General features: G+C 41.7%; 1 protein-coding gene across 4 annotated transcripts in view; it reads right to left on the bottom strand.

The window, feature by feature from the left end:
* oxr1a (oxidation resistance 1a) overlaps window positions 1–21,246 on the bottom strand; it is a 184,495-nt gene that overhangs the window by 46,623 nt on the left and 116,626 nt on the right. For 3 of the 4 annotated variants that reach the window (XM_053611287.1, XM_053611291.1, XM_053611289.1), the window contains exon 4: window positions 2,532–2,614. In XM_053611287.1, the coding sequence (XP_053467262.1) occupies window positions 2,532–2,614 (83 nt within the window). Of the gene's footprint in view, window positions 1–2,531; window positions 2,615–17,003; window positions 18,454–21,246 lie in introns of those variants that run through there. The other variant, XM_053611290.1, reaches the window with a different exon arrangement.

Below are 21,246 nucleotides of genomic sequence, written 5' to 3'. Positions count from 1 at the left end.
TATATAAACCCATACAATCTCAATTAGAACATTCTAAATCGAGCACATGCCATCTCAGGCCTGTTGTTTATTACCAGGCTTGGCATGTTGGATTAATTAATGGACAACCGAGACACCAAGCAGCTTTCAATCAGTAACAATGCTACACCTCCACCTCCAGAGTTAGTCCAGGGGCAGCCGTGACTTTTATTTTATTCATCTACCTATTTATTTATTTAGTTTTTGGCACTCCGGCTGGCAAATTGGTATAAGAAAGACAGCTTGATGCATTCTGCCCAAGGTCACGCAGAAACGCTCTTTGTTTTTTTTTTTCCTTGCAGAATAATAATAATAATAATAATAACAACAAAAAAGTAAACCGCAAGCACTTTGGCAATGTAATGTGTAAGGTACCCACTCTAAGTGCCATTATTGCAGAAGGCCGGCTGTGTTAATGATTAGTCTAAAAAGTGCTCAGTGGCTCTTGAAAAGGCAGCCGAGACCTGAGAACCTTCTCCTGAGACACATTCGGCTTGAGTAACTATCCTGCGTCTACTGAAGTGCCAGCATACCAGCGAGCAATCAGTGGTGCTCTGGAGAATCTGTGATGAACTGGCCAATATGGCTGAATGTTATAAGGGGTTCAAATAATAGAAAAAAAATAAAGTTACACGATGCAGGAACTCGTATTCTTATGAGTCGAGAATACATAGCATTGTGGATAGCAGCTATGTTGTTGCGTAAAGCTTGTTTACATTTTTCATTTGCAGTCAAGATGCCTATTAATATTGAGAGATCAGGATATACTGAGCACTGAAAATCAGGCACTCTGGTCTATTTATAGGCTTATGCTTTTTCACAGAAATCAACAAGGAAGAAATATTGGGGGGGGGGGGGGGGAAATCTGTAGCCTATAATGTGTTTTTTCTCCATTTCCTCCAGAGTCCAAACACCATTTGAAACGATCGAGTCAATACATGGACCGTGCTGAACTGGTTGCTTTCTCGGTGGCTCAGCAGATGGATTGCAGTGGTCAACATTTTCTCCTCTTCTTTCCCCATTTTCTTCTTGACAAGCATTGTGTCTTGATAAAGACTCGAGGCCTGCCTCTCTTTTCACCAGCTGGAAATTAAAAAACTTAACCACAACGGTGGTTAGGAAGAGATAAGGCCTGGCCTAGAATTGCTCAAATCGTAGCAAATGTCAGTGCTCAATTCACTTTTAAAATCTCTGCAACGGCCCTGGGCAGACTGACACGAATAGCGCCGTTGACGTGTCTTGTCGTCTTCCGCACCCGTGTCCTCCATCCAACTCCCAATTAGCGCCAGTTGCAGTAGAGGGCAACTGGTACAGGGAGAGAAGGCGGCGAGAAACACACTCTGTTCTATGCATGCAAACAGAAACGCATATGAAAGGTTGAAGCTGACGGAGCCCATGTTTGCGTCCCTCGCTGCCCCTTTCCTCCTCAACCTGTGAAAAATCCCTCCCTTGCACCCTTTCCACACTCTGCTGAGGAAAACAATCGGCCCCGTCAGTCATTCTTAGGCGACAAAGACGGCTGTGGGGGAAGAGAAGGTGGGAGAAGGGAGGGGCGTGAGGACTGGAGTGATGCCCGAGGCTGCTGGGCACCACAGGAAAGGCTCTGGAGGACCAGGATGGCAGGCTGCAGTTATAACCCATGACAACCCCACGGTGTGGCACAGATGGCCGACTCGGGTTCTGCTTGGTGCCAGTTATCAACAGGGTCAGGTGCCAATCCGCTGGGCTCGGTTACAACACCGGTGGACAGCACTGTTCATCAACGGCAGGAGTGCTGGCTGGTTGTCTCTGACTCTGTCAAGGCTTGGCTAAGAAGGCAGTCTGCCTGCAACTGGAAATTTGGGGGTCATTTCAAGAACATGTGAGGCAGAGTAAGACAGAATGATCGCTCTCTTCTCGCTTCTTGTCTCTCTCTGGCTCAGTCCCGCTCCTTTTTTTTCCCCCCCTCTTCATCTGTCCCCCCTCTCTTCGTCACCCCTCCTTCTTGTCTCGCTTTCGTTCCCCCTTCTCTCTCTCTCTCGCTTGTTGTGTATACAAGTCTCATGCTCTTTCACGTCACACACACACCAAATCAACCAAAAATGCTAATGCACATGGAAGGTCATTTGTGAACACTGCTGATATGCATGGGAACGAGTGCTTTTTCACAATAATCCAAACAGAAAGAAAAACTATAAAACACACACACACTTGAAGGATCACACAGCTGTTCCTCTTCCCATATGCTATCCATGTTGTTTACCTCCAGCACCATCTTCCTGCACACATCGAACCGACGCGGGACATCCGTCCGAAGAGAAACGCAGCGTGCACGCACGTGCCGGTGACTTTGCTGTAAACACGCTATATTAAGTATACACAAACGCCGACAGCAACATCAGGATCCAAAGTGCACAAATCAGGACAGGACGCTGAACCAGACATACACACACACACACACACACACACACACACAGACACACACACACACACACACAGACAACACAGCAAAAAGGAATAAGGCTTTCACTTACGGAATACTCGATGGTCCCCTTGGGTCGCTGGAAGGACATACGCCGTCCATCCTTCTTGTCAGGGGTCTTCTTCTGGCCGGTATCTGAAAGCAAGCGAGGCAAGGTGCGCATTATGTTCATCCTCCTCTCACAGCTTGTCACAAGCTGTCGCTTTTCCCAGCCTCACGGCTAGACAGCTCATTCGTCAGTGGCGTTCGAGCAGTTCCTGCCAGCCAGCTAGTGCTGCGAGCCGATCCTCTCTCGCTGCTTTTTCTCTCCACGCTCCGCTCTTACTCCCTCCCTTCCTCCCTATTTCCCTCCCTTTCTGCTCCCCCTCCCTCTTTCCTTCCCTCTCTCTCTCTCTCTCTCTCTCTCACAGGACGGCACAATGACAGCAAGAGAAGGCGTCTTCACCTTGTTCTACCTCCTGCTGCTTCTGTTTCATGCATTTAGTGACCTCTTGTAACGGTGGCCAAGAATTTGTGTGTGCGTGCGTTTTGGTTACGAAGTATGCATCTTCTTCCTAATTGGGGACGTTAGCTGGTCTGTGTTTGTTCTGAGGACCTGGTGTCAGGACGATTTGTGTGTCGGTTCATAAGAGGCATCCGGGAGGTTCAGTCAGCCCTGTATGAGCAGTCTGAGTCTAACAGGTTCCTCACTTGAGTTCATGTGACAAAAGAGAGGCTCAGCTGAGGCACCATGAGTCATACGCCAGCCCTGCTATTTCTGGGGTTCTGGTGCGTTGAGACAGCGAAACCAGGAAGTCTGCTCTGCTCTGCTCATTGATGTGTGAGCAAAGATGTGCGGATACAGCTTTAAAAAAATTTTAGGTTAAAAAAAGGTGTAAAAAATTTTTTAAGAACATTGTGCAGCATACGCAGGACTGAAAAGATATTTTCAAAAATGATTCAAGAATAAGCTGAGGGCTGGAGATAGGTTCATAGCTCTGATGTTCTAACACATATATATGAAATTCTGAAAACTAAAGGTGAACTAGTCTGGAAAAATGCAGTCTAGTGATTTCTGACATTGAGCTTCTAGATAAATGCTACTTGTAGAAGAACATTTCCGATCGCGTCTTACTCTGCACATTTATCCACAAGTCAGTACACATTCTGAGCAAGTTCCAGATATGATATACTTCTGAAACGCGATATGGTCTTCTGCTGTTCCGCCTCAAGGTTTGATATCATAGCCTAGTTATCATAGCCTTTCCTAGGTCAGGTTAAACCAGTCTCGCTGTTCTCCTCTGACCTCTCTCCTCAACAAGGCTGTTCCCATTCAAGTGTCCGGTGAGTGTTTAAGCTTATTTATATTTTTTGAGCTTCACTACATTCATACAGATAGAATGGAAGCAAATGAATGAATCTTGACATCTTATAGAAATGTAAACCTGTATTCATATATTTGTGCTGTAAAAAAAGGACATACACAGCAGCCTTACAAGCCAAACAAAGAGTCTAATATGTGTCTCTGGCACAGGGACACAAGCTCCATCAAATCCCTGGAGAGTGAGTCAGTCACTCCGCAGCTCCGGAACATTCCTCCATCAGCTGATTCTCTCTCAGCAGCTCCGCTACCCTGACACACTTTTAATAGATGTTCATTTACTACTCATTTCACACCTTGTCCAGCATGTAAAACGTCAAGAACTGAACAAGACAATGCACTGAAAATTAGAAGTTCATCTTTGTTTTAAAAGTAGGAAATGGTAATAAATCTGCTGTCTAATGCGATCCTGCACGTGTGTTCCTGTGTGTTTAGTAGGTAAGGTGTCTTGCACAACACCTGAAATTTTACTACGAAATTTGACTAGAGCAAGCCCAGAGGCCGCGTATTGCTCCCTTTCGCGGCCATTCCACTGACAACAATACTCTAGCTGCTAACATATATAGGTTATACTGCTCCATAGTATCCACGACATGTGCTTTCACCTATTAGTACATGCTTAAAGGCAAGAAAGTAATTGTAGCCAGCAGGAGCAACACAGTGTAAAGCTGCTCCTCCAGTCACATGACACCACTTCTGAAAGCCTTGTGTTTGCTCAAACAAAGTAGCCCACTCATGGACAGCTTCTTCCTGGCCAGGAATCAGGACTGAGCTTCGCCTTTAGATAGATTTTCAAGAGTAAAAGCTCACCTGTAAAATAAACATTTTTAAGGACCAGATTGGATCAAGGAAAAAAAGTGGACGGATCGGTACTCAAAGGTGCCACGTTTTACATCGTTTAACACATCTAGATGTCAATATCAGGAAATCAAAGCTGAAATTCCGTTCTATCGTCTCGTGTTCCTCTTCTCATCTCAAACCCCAATGTCTTCGATGCACAGTGAAAACAATAGAACTGGTCCAATACTTTTGGAGGGGACTGTACAGCTCGAGCTACTTATTTTATTTTGAATTCCTAATGTCTATACAAATATTTAAACGTCATTTTTAGATTTACAAAAAAAAAAATCGGTGAAGATTTTAACGTTTTAAAGATTACGGTACAAAACCTTAAGTTTGTAACTATATAAAAAAAAAAACTATCAATAAAACATTGAATTAAAATATATCTTGATATCTCAGAAAAGAGTATTGTGACATCATTCATCATGAAATTGATATTATATCGCCATCCTGCCCAGCCCAGCATATCCATAGAATTGCACTGACATCGATCTATATGCACTCCTTACATTAACTCTGCTGAGATTCCACTGACAGACATAGCACAGGGTAATGCATTTATGATTTTTCCACTGAACATAATCAATAACTTATGATAGTTACCATGTGAGGCTTCAAAAGACGCATTTTCTCCAAAGACCTCATCTTAAAACGTTAGTGTAAAAAAAAAAAGACCAAAATCCTGTGATGTTTTAGTATCAACAAAATGGCTGCCGTGTTTCAGATTATCGATATGGGTTTGGGAAAGCAACAGTTGCAGTGAGTGTGTGAAAGAGACGAACGCCTGTCTGAGACAGAAGACAACCAGGCAATTTTACTCTGACAGCTTGGTTCACTGCCAGCTGCAACTGCCCAGCTGAAGTTATTTTTAGTTCACCCACTTATTTGCAGCTGAGAATGGTGGTGGATGCACCACAATAAGCAGGTGGGTCATGGAAACACACCAACAGAGAAAGACTAAGAAGATCTATTTCAAACTGTAACGACACAATATTGTGTATGTTGTATCAGGCCCAGTAGTTTTCTATTGGATAAGCACCATGCACTGCACATTACACACCTGCGCCATCAGTTGCCTGATTTGATCGAGGATTCAACAGTGCTGCGGTATAAAGTAGGTTAATCTACATCAGGGATCCACAATTCAATAATTACCCGGTTTAGAAGGTAGGCTGAGAAATCTCTCTGGACTGGAACAGGGAAAACCCTGACCTATATTGTAATGTGTTTGCTTTATATTTTGCGCATTCCACCTACACATAAGTCACAACGGTGCTCATTGTAATGCATAAAAAGATTAATCATATGCATTAGAGATGTAACGTGTGGAGCGAATTCTCAACACTCAAACTACGCGAACCAGTCGCAGCCATAACTTGTGACTTATATCAAATATATAGATCATGCACTGGGCCAAGAGGTCGGGGAGGTCATTTTAGCCGACTTTGGAGCTCTATTTCCAGTTAAAATGATGGCTCAGGTACTGCTGTGGAGCTCATTACGTTTCAATCGATCATTTCCCTAAGGTCAGAGACTTTGCTGATTCAATAGAATTTTTGGGAGAATTTACAAACATATTTATTTAGTTTTAAGATGTGGCGTAGTACATTCTGTTTACAATATTGAACCTTTGCTCACAGCAATTTATGATTTATTTAGTTTTATACAGAGAAAAAAAATGCACATTGTTTTACATTGTTTATGATGCAGAAATGAAAGAGGAGTCTTCCATCCACCCATCCATCCATCTTCAACCGCTTACTCCTTTTCAGGGTCGCGGGGGAACCTGGAGCCTATCCCAGGGAGCATTGGGCACAAGGCGGGGTACACCCTGGACAGGGTGCCAGTCCATCACAGGGTACAATCACATACACATTCACACACCCATTCATACACTACGGACACTTTAGACACGCCAATCAGCCTACCATGCATGTCTTTGGACTGGGGGAGGAAACCGGAGTACCCGGAGGAAACCCCCGCAGCACGGGGAGAACATGCAAACTCCGCACACACAGGGCCACGGTGGGAATCGAACCCCCGACCCTGGAGGTGTGAGGTGAACGTGCTAACCACTAAGTCTTTTCAGACATAATTGTCCTTCATTCAAATTTTGTTTAAGATATTTTGAAAATACAATTGAAGCCAGTATCATGAATCGAATCATGACCAGAGTGCATTTTTACCTCCCTACTTATGATCCCCCCTCCAAATAGATCATTTATAAAGGTAGATAAAATTCTATCTTTATATACATTGCATTTGTAAGCAGTTTTAATGAGTAAGTCAGTTTTTAACATACAAAAAAAATGTTTGGTGAAAATTGTGTTTGTTTAGAGTTTTCATCGTACACATATTTTTATTCGTAAACTGTGCAGCCGGGCTGAAGAGGCTTTTAAACATTAAACTTCTTATAATCTGGGAATTAGGGAGTCACGGTTCAAAAATCATACCAGCAATCACTACATATTTTATTATTATTATTAAGAATAATATTCCTTTAATCAGTCCATACAGGATTTCGCAGAGTTGTTTGTGACAGCTGCGTTAAAAAAAAAAGCTTGATTTAGCTTGTGATGTAATTTGCGGAGTTTTTTGTGCTTTTTTTTTTTGTGAAAAACTACTTGAATTGGTGAAATTGTAATTGCATGAAACTGTTTTTAACCATCTTTCAAAGTGACATTTGTTGGTAAATTAGACCTTTGAGCTGTACTCATGCGCGACGCACGTGAATTGAATGCGATGACGTGCGTCGCGCATGAGTACAGCTAACACGAACAGGCCTATAGACTAGATTTCTACAAGAGGATTAAAAGTTTGTCACATGATTAATACATAGATTTAAATCGTGCTCGAGTTTCAGATGCAGAAAGTAAATTTTGCCAAGGGTAATTACAGACGTTGGTCATGTTCACATGCTTCCTGATTCTATTACCAAACTTTGTGATTTTCACGGACAGTTGCAATCAAAATTATTCAACCTCCATTGCAAATCAGGTTTACTTTCAACTGTTTGCGATGAACAGATCAAACAAAAGCAATTGAAATAGTTCAACACAACGAATGCTTCAAGTGGTTTCCACAAATTCAACCGAAAATGCAACTTCTCCAGTTTCAAAATGATTCAACCCCCTGAATAGAATCCCTCACAACAGCACAAATATTCAAAACAGATGTTGTCTCAAGCACACCTGATCCAACTAATCAAGGGCTTCGTTAGTTGCATCAGGTGTGCTTGGGTTGAAACACATGAAATACCTGAACTGGCTAGGGGCAGAAAGTTGATGAAGTACCTGGACGGGGCAGAAAAAGGAAGCTATCAACGGCTGCAAGCAGATTTCTGAGAAGACAGGTTGTGAAAAACCCTCGAGTGACTGCAAAAGACCTGCAGCAAGACTTGGTGGCAACAGGCACTGAGGTTTCAGTGAGCACAGTAAGGCGTGTAAACACAGAAGGCTTCCATGCCAGAACTCCAAGACGTACACCACTACTGACACAAAAGCACAAGAAAAGTCGTCTCAAAATCATATAAATAAGCCACAAAGTTTTGGGATTCTGTTCTGTGGAGTGAACATTACTGAACTGGAGGCTGTTGCTCATGCGGAATGGGCTAAGATTCCTCAGGAACGCTGCCAGAAGCTGGTGTCTGGCTATGGATCTTGTTTGCAGCAGGTCATAACAGCAAAAGGGTGCTCTACTAAGTACTAAAGATGCTTGGCATGAAGGGGTTGAATCATTTTGAGACTGGAGAAATCATTATAAGTTGCATTTTCAGTTGAATTTGTGGAAACCACTTGAAGCACTCGTCGTGTTGAACTATTTCAACTGCTTTTGTTTGATTTGTTCATCGCAAACAGTTGAAAGTCTGCAAATTTTTGACAATAAACCTGATTTACAATGGGGGTTGAATCATTTTGATTGCAACTGTAAAACTTCCAGTCATCCAGTCAGCATCCTTCATTGATTGGTCAGGGGTAGACTTTCTTGATTAACTACCTAAACCTGATGAGTGCTTTAAGCCACGTTTGGTGAAGCATGCGGACAAGTGAAGCTAAAACTTCTTGCTCAGGGTCAGCAAGTTCACCTCGCACAGCAATGCACTCACCCACTCATGTCCTGGCCACTCATTTAATCACAGCCTTAATTCATTCACCTTCATTTAATTTTCTGCTCAGAGAGGTGCCGCAATTAGTGTGAAGAGATGCCTGTACTGGGTGTAATGGCTTCAGGACACTGCAGGACGTAAACAGAGTAGCTGGTAGCTGCAGTTGTTAGTGTGTGTGTGTGTGTGTTTGTGTGTGTGTGTGTGTGTGTATATTTTTGTGCTGGGACAGCAGTTTGGACACTGCGTCGGGGAGTGGTGTGTGTGTGTGTGTGTGTGTGTGTGGTGTTCGCTACGCTCCCTCATTAACACCCGCCTAAGCTCAATTCATCAAACCGTGATCGTGTCAGTGGCTCGGCGTGTCACCTCGCGCCTGAGCTTCTCATTAACACACACTCTGGGGTGACTAATCGCACCACGCTCCTTCCATCCATTTGGTGCGCAAACGAACGCGGCATTTAGTTTGCAAAGCAAAATCAACCGACAGCTACCGTACAGTCTTCATCAAGTTTGCAAAACTCTAATTTTCTGCTTGTTATGACTTCACAGCAGCACAACGCAAAAAAAATCACGCACTGTTAAGGGTTTCACTTAATGATTAGAAATAGACCACGTGATATTTATCCAATCTTCAACTGTCCAGTTTCTGTGTCCACTGTACCCTCATACCCTCATATTCCTGCGTTTGGCTGACAGGAGTGGAACCTTGTGTGTTCTTCTGCTCCGCTATTCTAAATAGCGCTTATCGGAGTTACCGTGACCTTCCTGCCTGCTCAAGAAAGTGGGGCCATTCTGAGCTCAGAGCTATCTCATCAACAAGGGGTTTCCGCCAGCAGAACTGCCTTTCACTGGAGGTTTTTTATTTTTGTTTTTCACACCATTCTGTGTAAACTCGAGAGCTTGTTTTGAGTGAAAATCCCAGGAAATCAGTAGTTTCTGCAAAACTCAAACAAGCCTGTCTGGCACCAACAATCAAGTCACTGAGATCACAATTTTCCCCATTCTGATGTTTGATGAATTTACAGTGTAATCAACGTAAGGTGTACAGTGTATACTCCATGGCTTGAACTACATGTCATGCAAAACTGCATAACGAAGTCCCAAGCTATGGCTGCTGGGTCGTAATCCGTGCATGTCCATGTGATGACCTCCGTCACCCGTTGATCACCTGGCTTTTGTCGTGACACCGACCTCTCGAGTTACAATACCGTCCCACCCCCCACAATTAATCAATACAAAGAGAAAAAAGTGCCGAGATAAGCTGAAGAGTGCACAGACTCTGCAACACAATATCTTACCGTCCCACTGTGCCCTCAAATCCCCTGCCTACTCGAGTATCTTAACAAAGTTTGACCTTCTTAAACAGATTAGAAGTCAGTTTTGTTTTGTACGCTTTGTTGTATTGCTAAAAGGAACGCACTGCTGAAATTAAAATGGGCGTTTTGTGCCTTGATAGATAGTTCGTCATCGAATCACCCAAAAAAAAAAAAAACCCAAAACAGTCTTGTTTTTCGCTATTCCACCCAAACACAATGACTTCTGCCTGATAGCATGGTTGTATTTTTAGCGTGCATTCAGCACAGAGGGTTTCTGTATCACGAACACGTAGGAATCTGAAAACACTGGCAAAACTCTCCTGCTAGCACAACATGCACTCAGCTCGCGGTGAACTCTTTCATGCAGTGTGCCTATGCTTATGGACAGTCAATTTTAGTTTTAGAAAAATACCAAATGTGAATCACCTCCAAATAACTTCAGAGCATTACTGTAAACTAACAAACAGCTATAGCTCTCTAGACTATTTGCCATTCTCAATCTTTACTAACTTTCTACATTAAAAAAAATAAACAAAACTTAAAAAAAAAAAAAAAAAAAAGTTTTTGGGTCAGATTCCACTGATTAAACCCATTTAAACAAGTTTTTTTTTTTTTTTTTTTTAAACTAGTCTTGTTTTTGTTTTTTGTCTTGTTTTACGTCCTTGCGTCACAGAACAATTCAAAACTGTGCCAATTTCGTATGTTCATAAATTACATAATTTAGCCCTGAAAAACTTTGGACATTGGAAGATCAAAATGTGTTTATTTATTTAATTTTTTAAATAATTTTAGGCATACTGTTTATAGGTTGACCGATAGTGGATTTTACCGATACTGATAACTAAATTGGGTGATACCTGCCGAAAACTGATTAATTGACCAAAAGTTTTTAAAACTACTAATAAATAAAGTAAATAAACGATGTACATCCTAACTTAACCAAACACTCCAAATAAAAAATAAAAAAAGACATCCAAAAGGAATAAAAAAAACACTTCAAATAACACAACAAAAAAAATTGCCAGTAATAATTATTATTTCGCCTTTAAAGGCCGCTCTCGTATCGTATCGTGACAGCGGACCCTTCTCCGCCGCTCACGCCAAGGATGCAACCGGGAAAAACTATCGGTGTTGTTTTTTTTTGACAGCAATCGGTTAACGGTGCCAATTAAGCAGCAAAATCGGTCGTCCTCTAATACTGTTTCAAACTCATGGACTTTTTAAGAAGTAATATTTAGACAGAATCACAATTCATACATCATGCAATTTGAATAAAAAAAATAAAGTATAAAAGAATCTGGATATGCGTATAAATAATTTATGCATGACAGGATGGAAACATAATGACAGAAAATAAAGATGCTACCCAGACTGGAATAATATTTGAAACGTGAGGACGGAACACCACATTTATAGACAAAACTTTGGCCAATGACTTACCATGGACGCAAACATCAGACGCTACATCAGAAACTTTCTTAGTACCGTATAATTTTAAACTTGTTCCTTTCTCTTAGTGTGTATTAATGCACTTAACTGGCTAACTCACTGACCATAAACGATTATAAAACATTACCTACCACTTTACAGCCTTGCAAATTATGTTTCCAGGCAACCGAAACATCAGCAGCACGTTGTAGTTTTTACTAGCTAATGAATTTATGATCTGTCCACCCCTGCAGATGCGTAATATGACTATTACGTGTTTTTATGTGTCATGGTTTCCATTTCATTTTTTTTTAAGCATTCAGGTAGACTGAGCTTGTCCTAGATTTGTACAGAACTTGTACTTCCCCTCCAGCTCTTTCTCAGTATGGTGCCTAGGAACAAAAATACCCCTCGCCTGATTTCTAACAGCAGTGTGATTTGGATGCAAAACAGCAAAGAGCAGACTCTTTAAATTTATCTGCGTGACTGAGAAGCACAGGAGGCCGTGCTGTGACTAGTCAGTGAACCCTTCCTCCTCTGCACTGACCTCGCGGCACATTATTCATCTCCCAGCATGTGGATGCTGCTGACAGCTTCAGTACAAAATCTATATCTCCCTTTAATCGGGCAGGGGCGGAGAAATAGAGCCGGTCAAGGGGAAGAAAAAAGAAGAAAAAAAAAACCCCAGCCGAAAATAAAACACAGCCGTCGCTATTTGGCGCTAGATGCACAGACTTGGTAAACACTTCTTTTTAGTTTGGCTCAAAGTCAAAGTCTCACCAGCAATCGGACAGAAGGGCGGGCGTTTGACGTGCAGCGTGCCGGTCCCTCCCTGCCAGTTTGGCATTTAGACCGTAAATGAGTGAGAAGCAAATAACAGCGCGCCAGCCACAGCCTGCAGTAATCAATGGCAGGCTGATGTGCGGTCATGGTGGCAGGCCATGTGAGGTGGATCTTCTGTTTCTGCTGCTCTAGCTGGCTTTTAAAAGGCTAATGAGGAGAACAATGAATGAAAGCCAACAGGCCCAGTTAGCATTTACATAATACTTAATGACTCACTAAACGTTGCTAATAACAAAATGAAGCACTAACGTGGGGTGTCTCAGTCAGGCTTTTTAATTCATCTGATCACGATTCAGAAAAGATTCACGAAGATTAACTTATTTACAGATGCGTAATGGAGAGTTTAAGTACATTAAAGGTGCAGTTTGTAACACTTAAGATCATTCTTAATCCTATATTTCTATATATCCTAATATAATATCCTAATATCCTATATCTATTATATTTAAAATCATTCTTTAGAGTCATTCACAATATTGCCACGCACTGAATTTGGCTAGTTTTCTTCATTTAAAGCGTCTGTTAGCGTTTTCTCACCCTGACAGCGGCTCTTCTACTAGCCAGAACAGAGCTGTTCAGTCCTATTGGCTTTCCTTAAAAGGGAACTCGGAAAGATTTCTACAAAAAGGGATGGTCATGCGAAGGCAGACTGCTCCTTTAACATTAGCAAATGAATTCAATCATCTTCAGTAAGCACTTTATCCTGATCACATTCGGGGTGGAAGTGCGGTCGACTAAAGAAAACAAAAACAACAACAAAGATAACGCCTCCTCAACTAGGAATTCCTACTCGGGACAGTCTCCTCAATCCGGAGTTCAGCAAGTGACGGTCAAATCGACATGGCTGTTCAAAGGCATCAACAGTAAACAAAGTAGCTCTTCTTACTTTTAAACGGGTTACAAGTATTTCTTTTAGAAATCGACATGTTCGGTGGTTCAATCTATAAACACTGACTATACAGTCCGATGCTTTGAGGACGTAAATATACATCACTCAATTCCGAGGTCCGACTTCCCACTTTCGAGGCACGTCGAATGCAGAATTAATACCGAATTTAATTCTATACATCGTGACATTGCTTAGCTTGAACATTTTGAGCTACACTTACTTAAAGTGAGCTGTAAATCACAGCAGATTCTTTGGTCAACTTATTCTTTAAGACATAGCCACGTTTCTTTACAGGAGCACGCATATTATTTCAACAATATGACAAATCAAAATAGCAAATTAAAATTCAATAGTATTTGTATAGCGCTTTTTACGATGGTCATTGTCTCAAAGCAGCTTTACAGAAATAAATAAACACATGATACAGATTTTAAATGTGAGAATTTATCATCACCCCCCCCAAAAAAAAGAATGACCAAATGGCCCACATCCTGCACATATTAAGAATCCACAACCTTTATTTCACAGCCACAGTAAATTGTCTTCAAAAGGTAGATGATATCAATCGATAAGTTTATGCTCCGAGCACGCAGGCAGGATCGGTACATTCCGATTATCTACATAAAGAATTTCCCACATAAATGCGGCTGAACAGGTTACTGTGCTAAGATCCTGATATCTGGTCGGACCGGCTTCTAAGGCTGTGTTCTTACTTGCTTCTAAGATAGTATACTCCGGTATAGTCAGTGGAATTTCATGTGCAAGACATTTCCCAAAAATTCATTCCAGAGTATCGAGAAACCCAGATTCCTCTTGCAGCATTCTAAAGTTTCGTCAGCTTTACACAACACTAACCACACAATTTCCTAATGCTAAGAACTTGATACATGCACGCTTGCCATGTCTGCAGCTACCGAACGGTTGCGTCATGCGGAGGATGTGTTGGCAAACTGAGACCTGGAGCCATAAATCTTTTAAAGGATGAAATCAAATGCACGATTATACAATATAAGTATACAGAGCATTGCCGTAATGGACTTCCTGCAACATGCATTAATACTTAATTAATACATGCATGCATACTTAAGACTGTCTGGCAAGCTGGTCACTGCTGTGTTATGCATCTCTTATGAAAACGCGCTCCTGCTTATGTCGGAGTAACCGTCTTTAAGACCTCTAATGTCTTTCGGTGCCATTTTATATGGAGGGCGAAAGCTGTGCACCTCATTCTTTTTCAAACCGCCTCCGAATCTGCCGTGGTTTAAATACGTAATGGTGCGTATGTATTTTTAAAGCTGTTCATCAAAGTCAGTTGAAATTGTGTCACGCTAGTTCCTTGGTGTGTTTGGCACAATTATTCAAATTTGTACTAGTTCGGCAATGCAGAATTTTTTTTTTTTTAATCCTGTAGCTTGACTGTACAATTATATAAATTACATACTTTGCATTATCACCCTGCAGGAGCACCTGACATGGCATGCAGGTTGTCACTAGGCGTGCATTCTGTGCAAAGCTTTCCAGTATAACCAATAGTACCATTTGTTGCTGATAAAGAATGATGATAACACGGGAGCCGTCACACTGCTAGCCTCCATGCAAAATTCTGTGACTTGATAATATGTGCATAGCAAATAAAAGGGCTCTGAAACAGGAAGTAGCACGAACAGCTTTAGAGAGAAGTAAAACTGAACATCAGATCAAAGTTTAGAGTAGGGTCACAGACCATTTTCTGTACAAAACTAGGGTCAAGAAAATAGAAACACACCAGTCAGACTTAAATAACATCTTGAGTACACCATTTCTTTTATGAACACTACAAATGACCAAATGTGCATCAGCAACACTAAAACACTTTTCTAACCCATTGCTACACGATGCACAAACCATTCAGGCTTCACACATGGTCACATGAATGATTTGCCTACTCCAACACACCCAGCAATCTGTAAACAAAAGATATTAGCTTAACAAGGTTAAGCTTGTGTCCTACTGGCCAAAAAAGTAGTGATCTCAAATCTCACCAATGCTCCAGGAGGGCCCTTGAGGAGGCCCTGAAATCAATTCAGCTCCTTTGGGTTGCTAGAAATAAAATAAAGGTCAAATCTTTGTGCTCTAGTATGACACCACTGCCCTAAACCGTCAACTGCTCTAGCGGTGACTCAGCTTTCTTTCAAACTGGCATAAAATAACCACCTCATTGGAAAGAAAAAAAAATAGCAGTAGCAGAATCCTTAGGCAAGCCAGGAAGCTCTCTATGACTGATTGTGACACGTAGGCCTTGTTGGAGAGGGAAGTATACCGGCATGATGCCTATTAATGATCAATATGGAAACTCTATAGGCATTTTAAAAGCACATGCTATCAAATGACTGGCAGGAGAGGAGGAACACCTCTATACAAGTTCGTGTCCAGGACGGCTGGAAACAAGCCCTAATAGTAGCAAGCAGTACGTTTATATGGACAACAATAATCCGATATTAACCCGATTAAGACGATAAGAAACTAGCATGTAAGCAGCAATTTCTGATGACCTTAATCCGACTAAACCCGTACTCGAAGTAAACACAAATGGAATTAAGACGTGTGGAGTATTCCTGTTTTAGTCGCATTATCGACATGTATTACAGACAAGTACACACCTTAATCACACTATTAACGTCGTGTGGGAGTTTTCACCGCATTGTGCGACAGGACACGATCACACACGGCAGCGCTCACCTGTTTAACGGCAAACAAGAGAGCACGGCTGCGTCCCAAACCGCATACTTACCTGGTATATAGTAGCCGAAATACGTGCAAGTATGTGGTTTTGGACGCAGCCCGTAGCATCTAGTAGTGGTCTATTTGCATGTACAGCATGACAAATAATTAACCGCACTTGAAGCTTGCGTAAAATTAAACATGAGACACTCAAAACTGTATACGGTACCATAACGAAGACCATAACGAAGTATGTCGATACGTGAAATTCTGGTGGGAACGTCTGACGGCGTGGCACGGTCACGTAATGACGTTTGACGTTAATCGCTCTATGTTCTATAACACGTACAACCTGAACATGAAAGGAATATTCTAAAACTCATGTAAACACCTTAAAATCTACCTAGGAAACAAAATGCATTTTGATTTGTAGAATTGGGATCAACAGTTTGAAAGAACGTGTGTGTGTGTGTGTGTGTGTGTGTGTGTGTGTGTGTGTGTCCAGTCTCATATTTTGCACTCGTGCATTGTTCTGTAAGTACTTTGTGCAACAGGAGCAGTGTTAAGTGAAGCTGCATTTGAATATTACTCTCTCTGATATGTAATACAACACCTACTATATTGGGCTTTCTATGTAAACTGCTCTGTTTAATAGGCTACACTGCATCCCATGTGAAGTTACAGTTCTCCTGAAAGAACTGTAGCCTAAGTAAGCGTGACTAAGGATGTGAACGTTTTCTCCTGCGAATGTCAGTCCTTCATGCCACCTCTGTGGACGTTTTTAGATAGAAATATTAGCCATAATCTCAACTAAAACACTATTAACTGTTAAAAAAAACCCCACGGGTGTGTATGTGACAGGGCCACGTTGGCTTGTCAGTACACAGCCCACACTGAGTAAACAGAAATGCTAACTCGCTCCTTCTGTTTGTAAACAAGCCAACGACTTCCGGTTCAAAACAACATCTTAGCACAACTTTTTAAATAAATAAATAAATGTTTAAATTGAATAAAAGGAGTGAGTTTTGTGAGCGTTGTCAGACCTGTGCTGTGAGGCTGGGCGCTGGTGGAACCGTGAGACAACTCGGAGTAGTCTGTGAAGTGAACCTCCCGCATTGTGGAGGGCCAGATTCGGTTGGAAATCACGTCTCTGACAGCTCGCGCACCCGAACCCGTCCAAGTGAGAATGTAGTCCATGCTCGCGCCGTTTACACGCACATCAACGCGCGCTAATGTGGAGTGATCGTGCAGCGTGCACGCGTTAACGCAGAGAAATACCAGCACACGCGCACGTACACAGAATCAGGAACTGGAACGGACATAAACAACTGTGAAACTTTTCCCCGCGCGCGCGCGCGCCCTGCTTCTTAAAAGTGTTCCGACAACCAGAGATGTTTATTTTTAAGACTGTACTGACTGCCCTATGTCATGTAATTCATGTAAAAAAAAGAGCCCTTTCAGCTCATCGCTATTAAACGCAACATGCACAACGTAAAGAGTAATAATGGGTCGCCCGATGACGTCATGTGCCAATTTACATATTCATTGCGAGCGACATTATCATTTGCATAGCCAAACGTGAAGGAAGGAAGATTTTCTGAACACACAGGATGGAATAGAATGTTTTTCTGAACACACCGAATAGAATAGAATGTAAGAGTTTTATCAGAATAAATGACACGTAATAAAAAAAAAATTATATAACATTTATAACAGGAAGAGGTCTGGTCGCGACTCAAAACTAACTCACAAACTATTTATGCATTTACAAAGTGGAGTCAAATCAACTATTTACATAAAAAACAAACAAACAAAACAAAACAAAACAAAACAGTATGATTTCTATTGAGAGTGCAGACTAAAATAATCAGTGGTAGCAAGCAGTTGGGACATGGAGGTAATAGTTTTAGAGGGAATAACTCACTTTTATAGGCAAAAGAGGGGTTGTGTAGGTGGGACAAATAATGGTGCTTACTGATTGACTTTTGGGAACCATGGTGATCAGTGACTGACGTTTGAGAACAATGGTGGTTAGTGATTAGTTGTCGGGAACCATGGTGATCAGTGATTGGTCATTCATTGATCACTCATTTTCACTTTAATCTTACCATGTTACCCTTTATGGCACCCAACAGCTGAACATAATCTCTTATATCCCATCTAGCATATAAATCAATCACAAAGTTTCATATTGGAAAAGGTGTTTAGTAGAAATTTAGGAATCTAATATCATGGTCTGCACTTATATAGTGCTTCTATCCAAAGCGCTTTACACTGTGTCTCCTTCACCCATTCATACACACACTCACTCACACACCAATGGTAGCAGAGCTGCCATCAGGGGCAACTTGGGGTTCAGTGTCTTTCCCAAGGACACTTCGGCATGTGGAGTCACGTGGGCCGGGAATCAAACCGCCAACTCTACGATTAGTGGACCGCTCTACCCCGCTCTACCACCAGAGCCACAGCCGCCACATATCACTCTTTTGGTATCACTTTCAGTAAGACTTCAAAATGGGTTGAACAGAAGAGAACGGTTAAACAGTTTGTCAAAAAGAGTGCATTATCATCATTTTTATTATTAGCATACTATGCTGAAGTACAAGTGCGATACGGTGGTTTGGCGTTCAGCCGGTTTGCTCCAGTGCATACTTGCTAAATATGTCAAGCAAACCAATCAGTTTCAATTCTTGTTTTTATTCATTGCACCAACGAAAATATTAATGCCAAGTGTATTTAAATTTATTTATTTAGTCTATTTAATAAACTCCACAATAATGTATACATTACACATTAATGATACCACAGCGCTGTTGAATTCTCGAATCTGACTGGTCAGAAGGCGCCGATTCATTCTAAAGCAGCTCTGACAATAGTACTGGCTTTAAGGCACATCACAGGTTTACATTAAGGCATTCATTCTCATATATAGAATCGTTTCTATAGTAACGGATAATCCAGAGGGACTTGTATGGATGGATGCTTCACATACTATAATATAAGGCTTAATTAAATCTGTTATTTAACTAAGAAAATTGCATAACTGTTTATATGGTGAAGTTGTCTGGGGGGGGGGGGGGAGATGTTTATTTAACATTTATGGAAGGAGTCTCCAGTGTCAGCACTTACAGCGTAACGAGCAGCAAGTTTTCCATCCAACTTCAGCACAATGAACTTTGCCCTTTCAAGTTCCTCTGTAACATGACAAAGTGTGTTCGTCCTGTTAACCTGACAAAAGTGAGCTAAAAAAACCCCTCAGAGGCTGTTGAGGGAACGACTAATCCATTCTCAGCATTCAAGAAGCTAGAAAGCAGGCTTGTGCAGAAGAGGCAAAAAAAAAAAAAAACCAATTAAGCTGCCTACAGCGTGATTTCATGAATAATTCAATAAATAAAAACCAAATTGTAATTATCCTGTAATAAACATTACTGCCGAAGCTGTGTTTAACAATCTATAGTGTAACCCCCATCCTGAAAGACTTCACGTCACGTTAACACGCTTTATTCCACTCGACAAGTGCTTCACCATTAGCAGGTGTGGCAGTGCAGTAGAAATGTGCAACGCTGTTCTACTGTCACTGTGGCACAAGTGAGGCATGTGCTGTCTTGTCTATGACAGGAAAAATTAATAAGGTTGGGAAATTCCATTTGCGCTGTAAATCTGTAATTGCTGATTTAAAAATGATTCCCATGACAAGTCGAGGGAGATAAAAAGGCTCCAGGTAAAAAATTTACATTCTGGTGGCAGTCCCAACATCCCGTCATTGCTAAATATAGAAACAAAACAATTATACTCACCCACCCACTCTCTCTCTCTCTCTCGGAGAAGTGTATAAAATCATGCCAACACTATTCAGCAGTGCAAGAACAATGCAGCCCACATACAGTTTAGGGACTGGGTAATCTCATCCATTCCATTCCTCTATTGATACCTCTTATCTGATAATATGCGAGCAATTGCCTACTGCATTTTTTTTGTGTGTGTGTATTTATTCAATTAGAATTGCATCCCAATAGGTAACAGACAGAAGTGCTTCTCGTGCTGAATTTAAACACGTCCTGTAATCCAAAAACACAGGCGTCTCCCCCTCTGCTGGGGGATTCGAATATTACAGCTACACCTCATACACTAATCCGCTCTCTCAGAAGACGTCCCAAACGCCAAGTGTGATCACAAGGGAGGCACAGACTTGTAGCTGCCAGACTCAGAAAGAAAATAAGCCTTGCTTTTGCAATCGCCACACTAACTCAGACGTAAAAATGTCATCCCTGGGACTGATGCAGTTCATGCAGATTTCATCTGGAGTCAAGTCATCATTGCAGTCTGAAAGTATTTTGACCAAATCCTTCAGGTATTAGGAACTAATAAGATGCAACACTGCAAATGCAAAAGCTCCAATTGGCGTCTACTTGTGGTTCATTGTGTAGTACTGTGTAGTATTGTGCAGGTATGGCTATGAAAGTTGTTAGTACTAGAAGTCGAGACAACTGTACTTCATCCATCCATCCGTCCATCCATCCATCCATTTTCTGTATCGCTTATCCACACAGGGTCCTGGAGCCTATCCCAGGGGACTCGGGGCACAGGGTGGGGGACACCCTGGACAGGGTGACAACCTATCACCAGGCACAATCGCGCACACACTCACACACCACGGACAATTTAGAGATGCCAATGGGTGTACAGCACTTGTCTCTGGACTGGGGGTGGAAACGCAAAGATGACACCAATTACCTTTAACTGGTGCTCAATTATTACTGTGGAAACACCAACAGAAGCATACACTGGAACAACACTGAGCATAGAAAAGCTCAGACTTGGAAGCAAAAAGCATTGCCAGTCGTTTAGAAGCTCTCTAGGATCTGTTTTCATTGTGACCCTGCAATTCAGTCCTGCACACACTAGCCCCACTGGGGAGAAGCTGTAAGCAATAAATAGGTTTTAAAAGGCCACAGAGGTTGTGCACAGGCCTTATTGTGCTATAACATACTGTGTGTCTGCAAAAAAAAAAAAAAAAAAAAAAGTTGCCAGTGCGATCAGCAAGTCGTATGTTACATACCGGGCTCAGGGAACTATTCTATTACGTGGATGAGAGAGAAAAGATAAAAATAGAGAAGGGCAAATGTTCAACACTCATGCAGAGTCAAGGATATACAGGCATGCATTAAAAAGTTCTTGCTTAGCAGGCCCTGGCTGTAATTAAGCCACAGTATAATCTGAGCATCCCACATTAAAGGTAACTATAAATGGATAAAAATTATGATGCGTCATTTAAAAAAATAAATA

This window comes from Ictalurus furcatus, chromosome 23, assembly GCF_023375685.1.
Source record: "Ictalurus furcatus strain D&B chromosome 23, Billie_1.0, whole genome shotgun sequence".
Taxonomy (NCBI): domain Eukaryota; kingdom Metazoa; phylum Chordata; class Actinopteri; order Siluriformes; family Ictaluridae; genus Ictalurus; species Ictalurus furcatus.
This window is presented reverse-complemented; position numbering and strand designations above follow the sequence as displayed.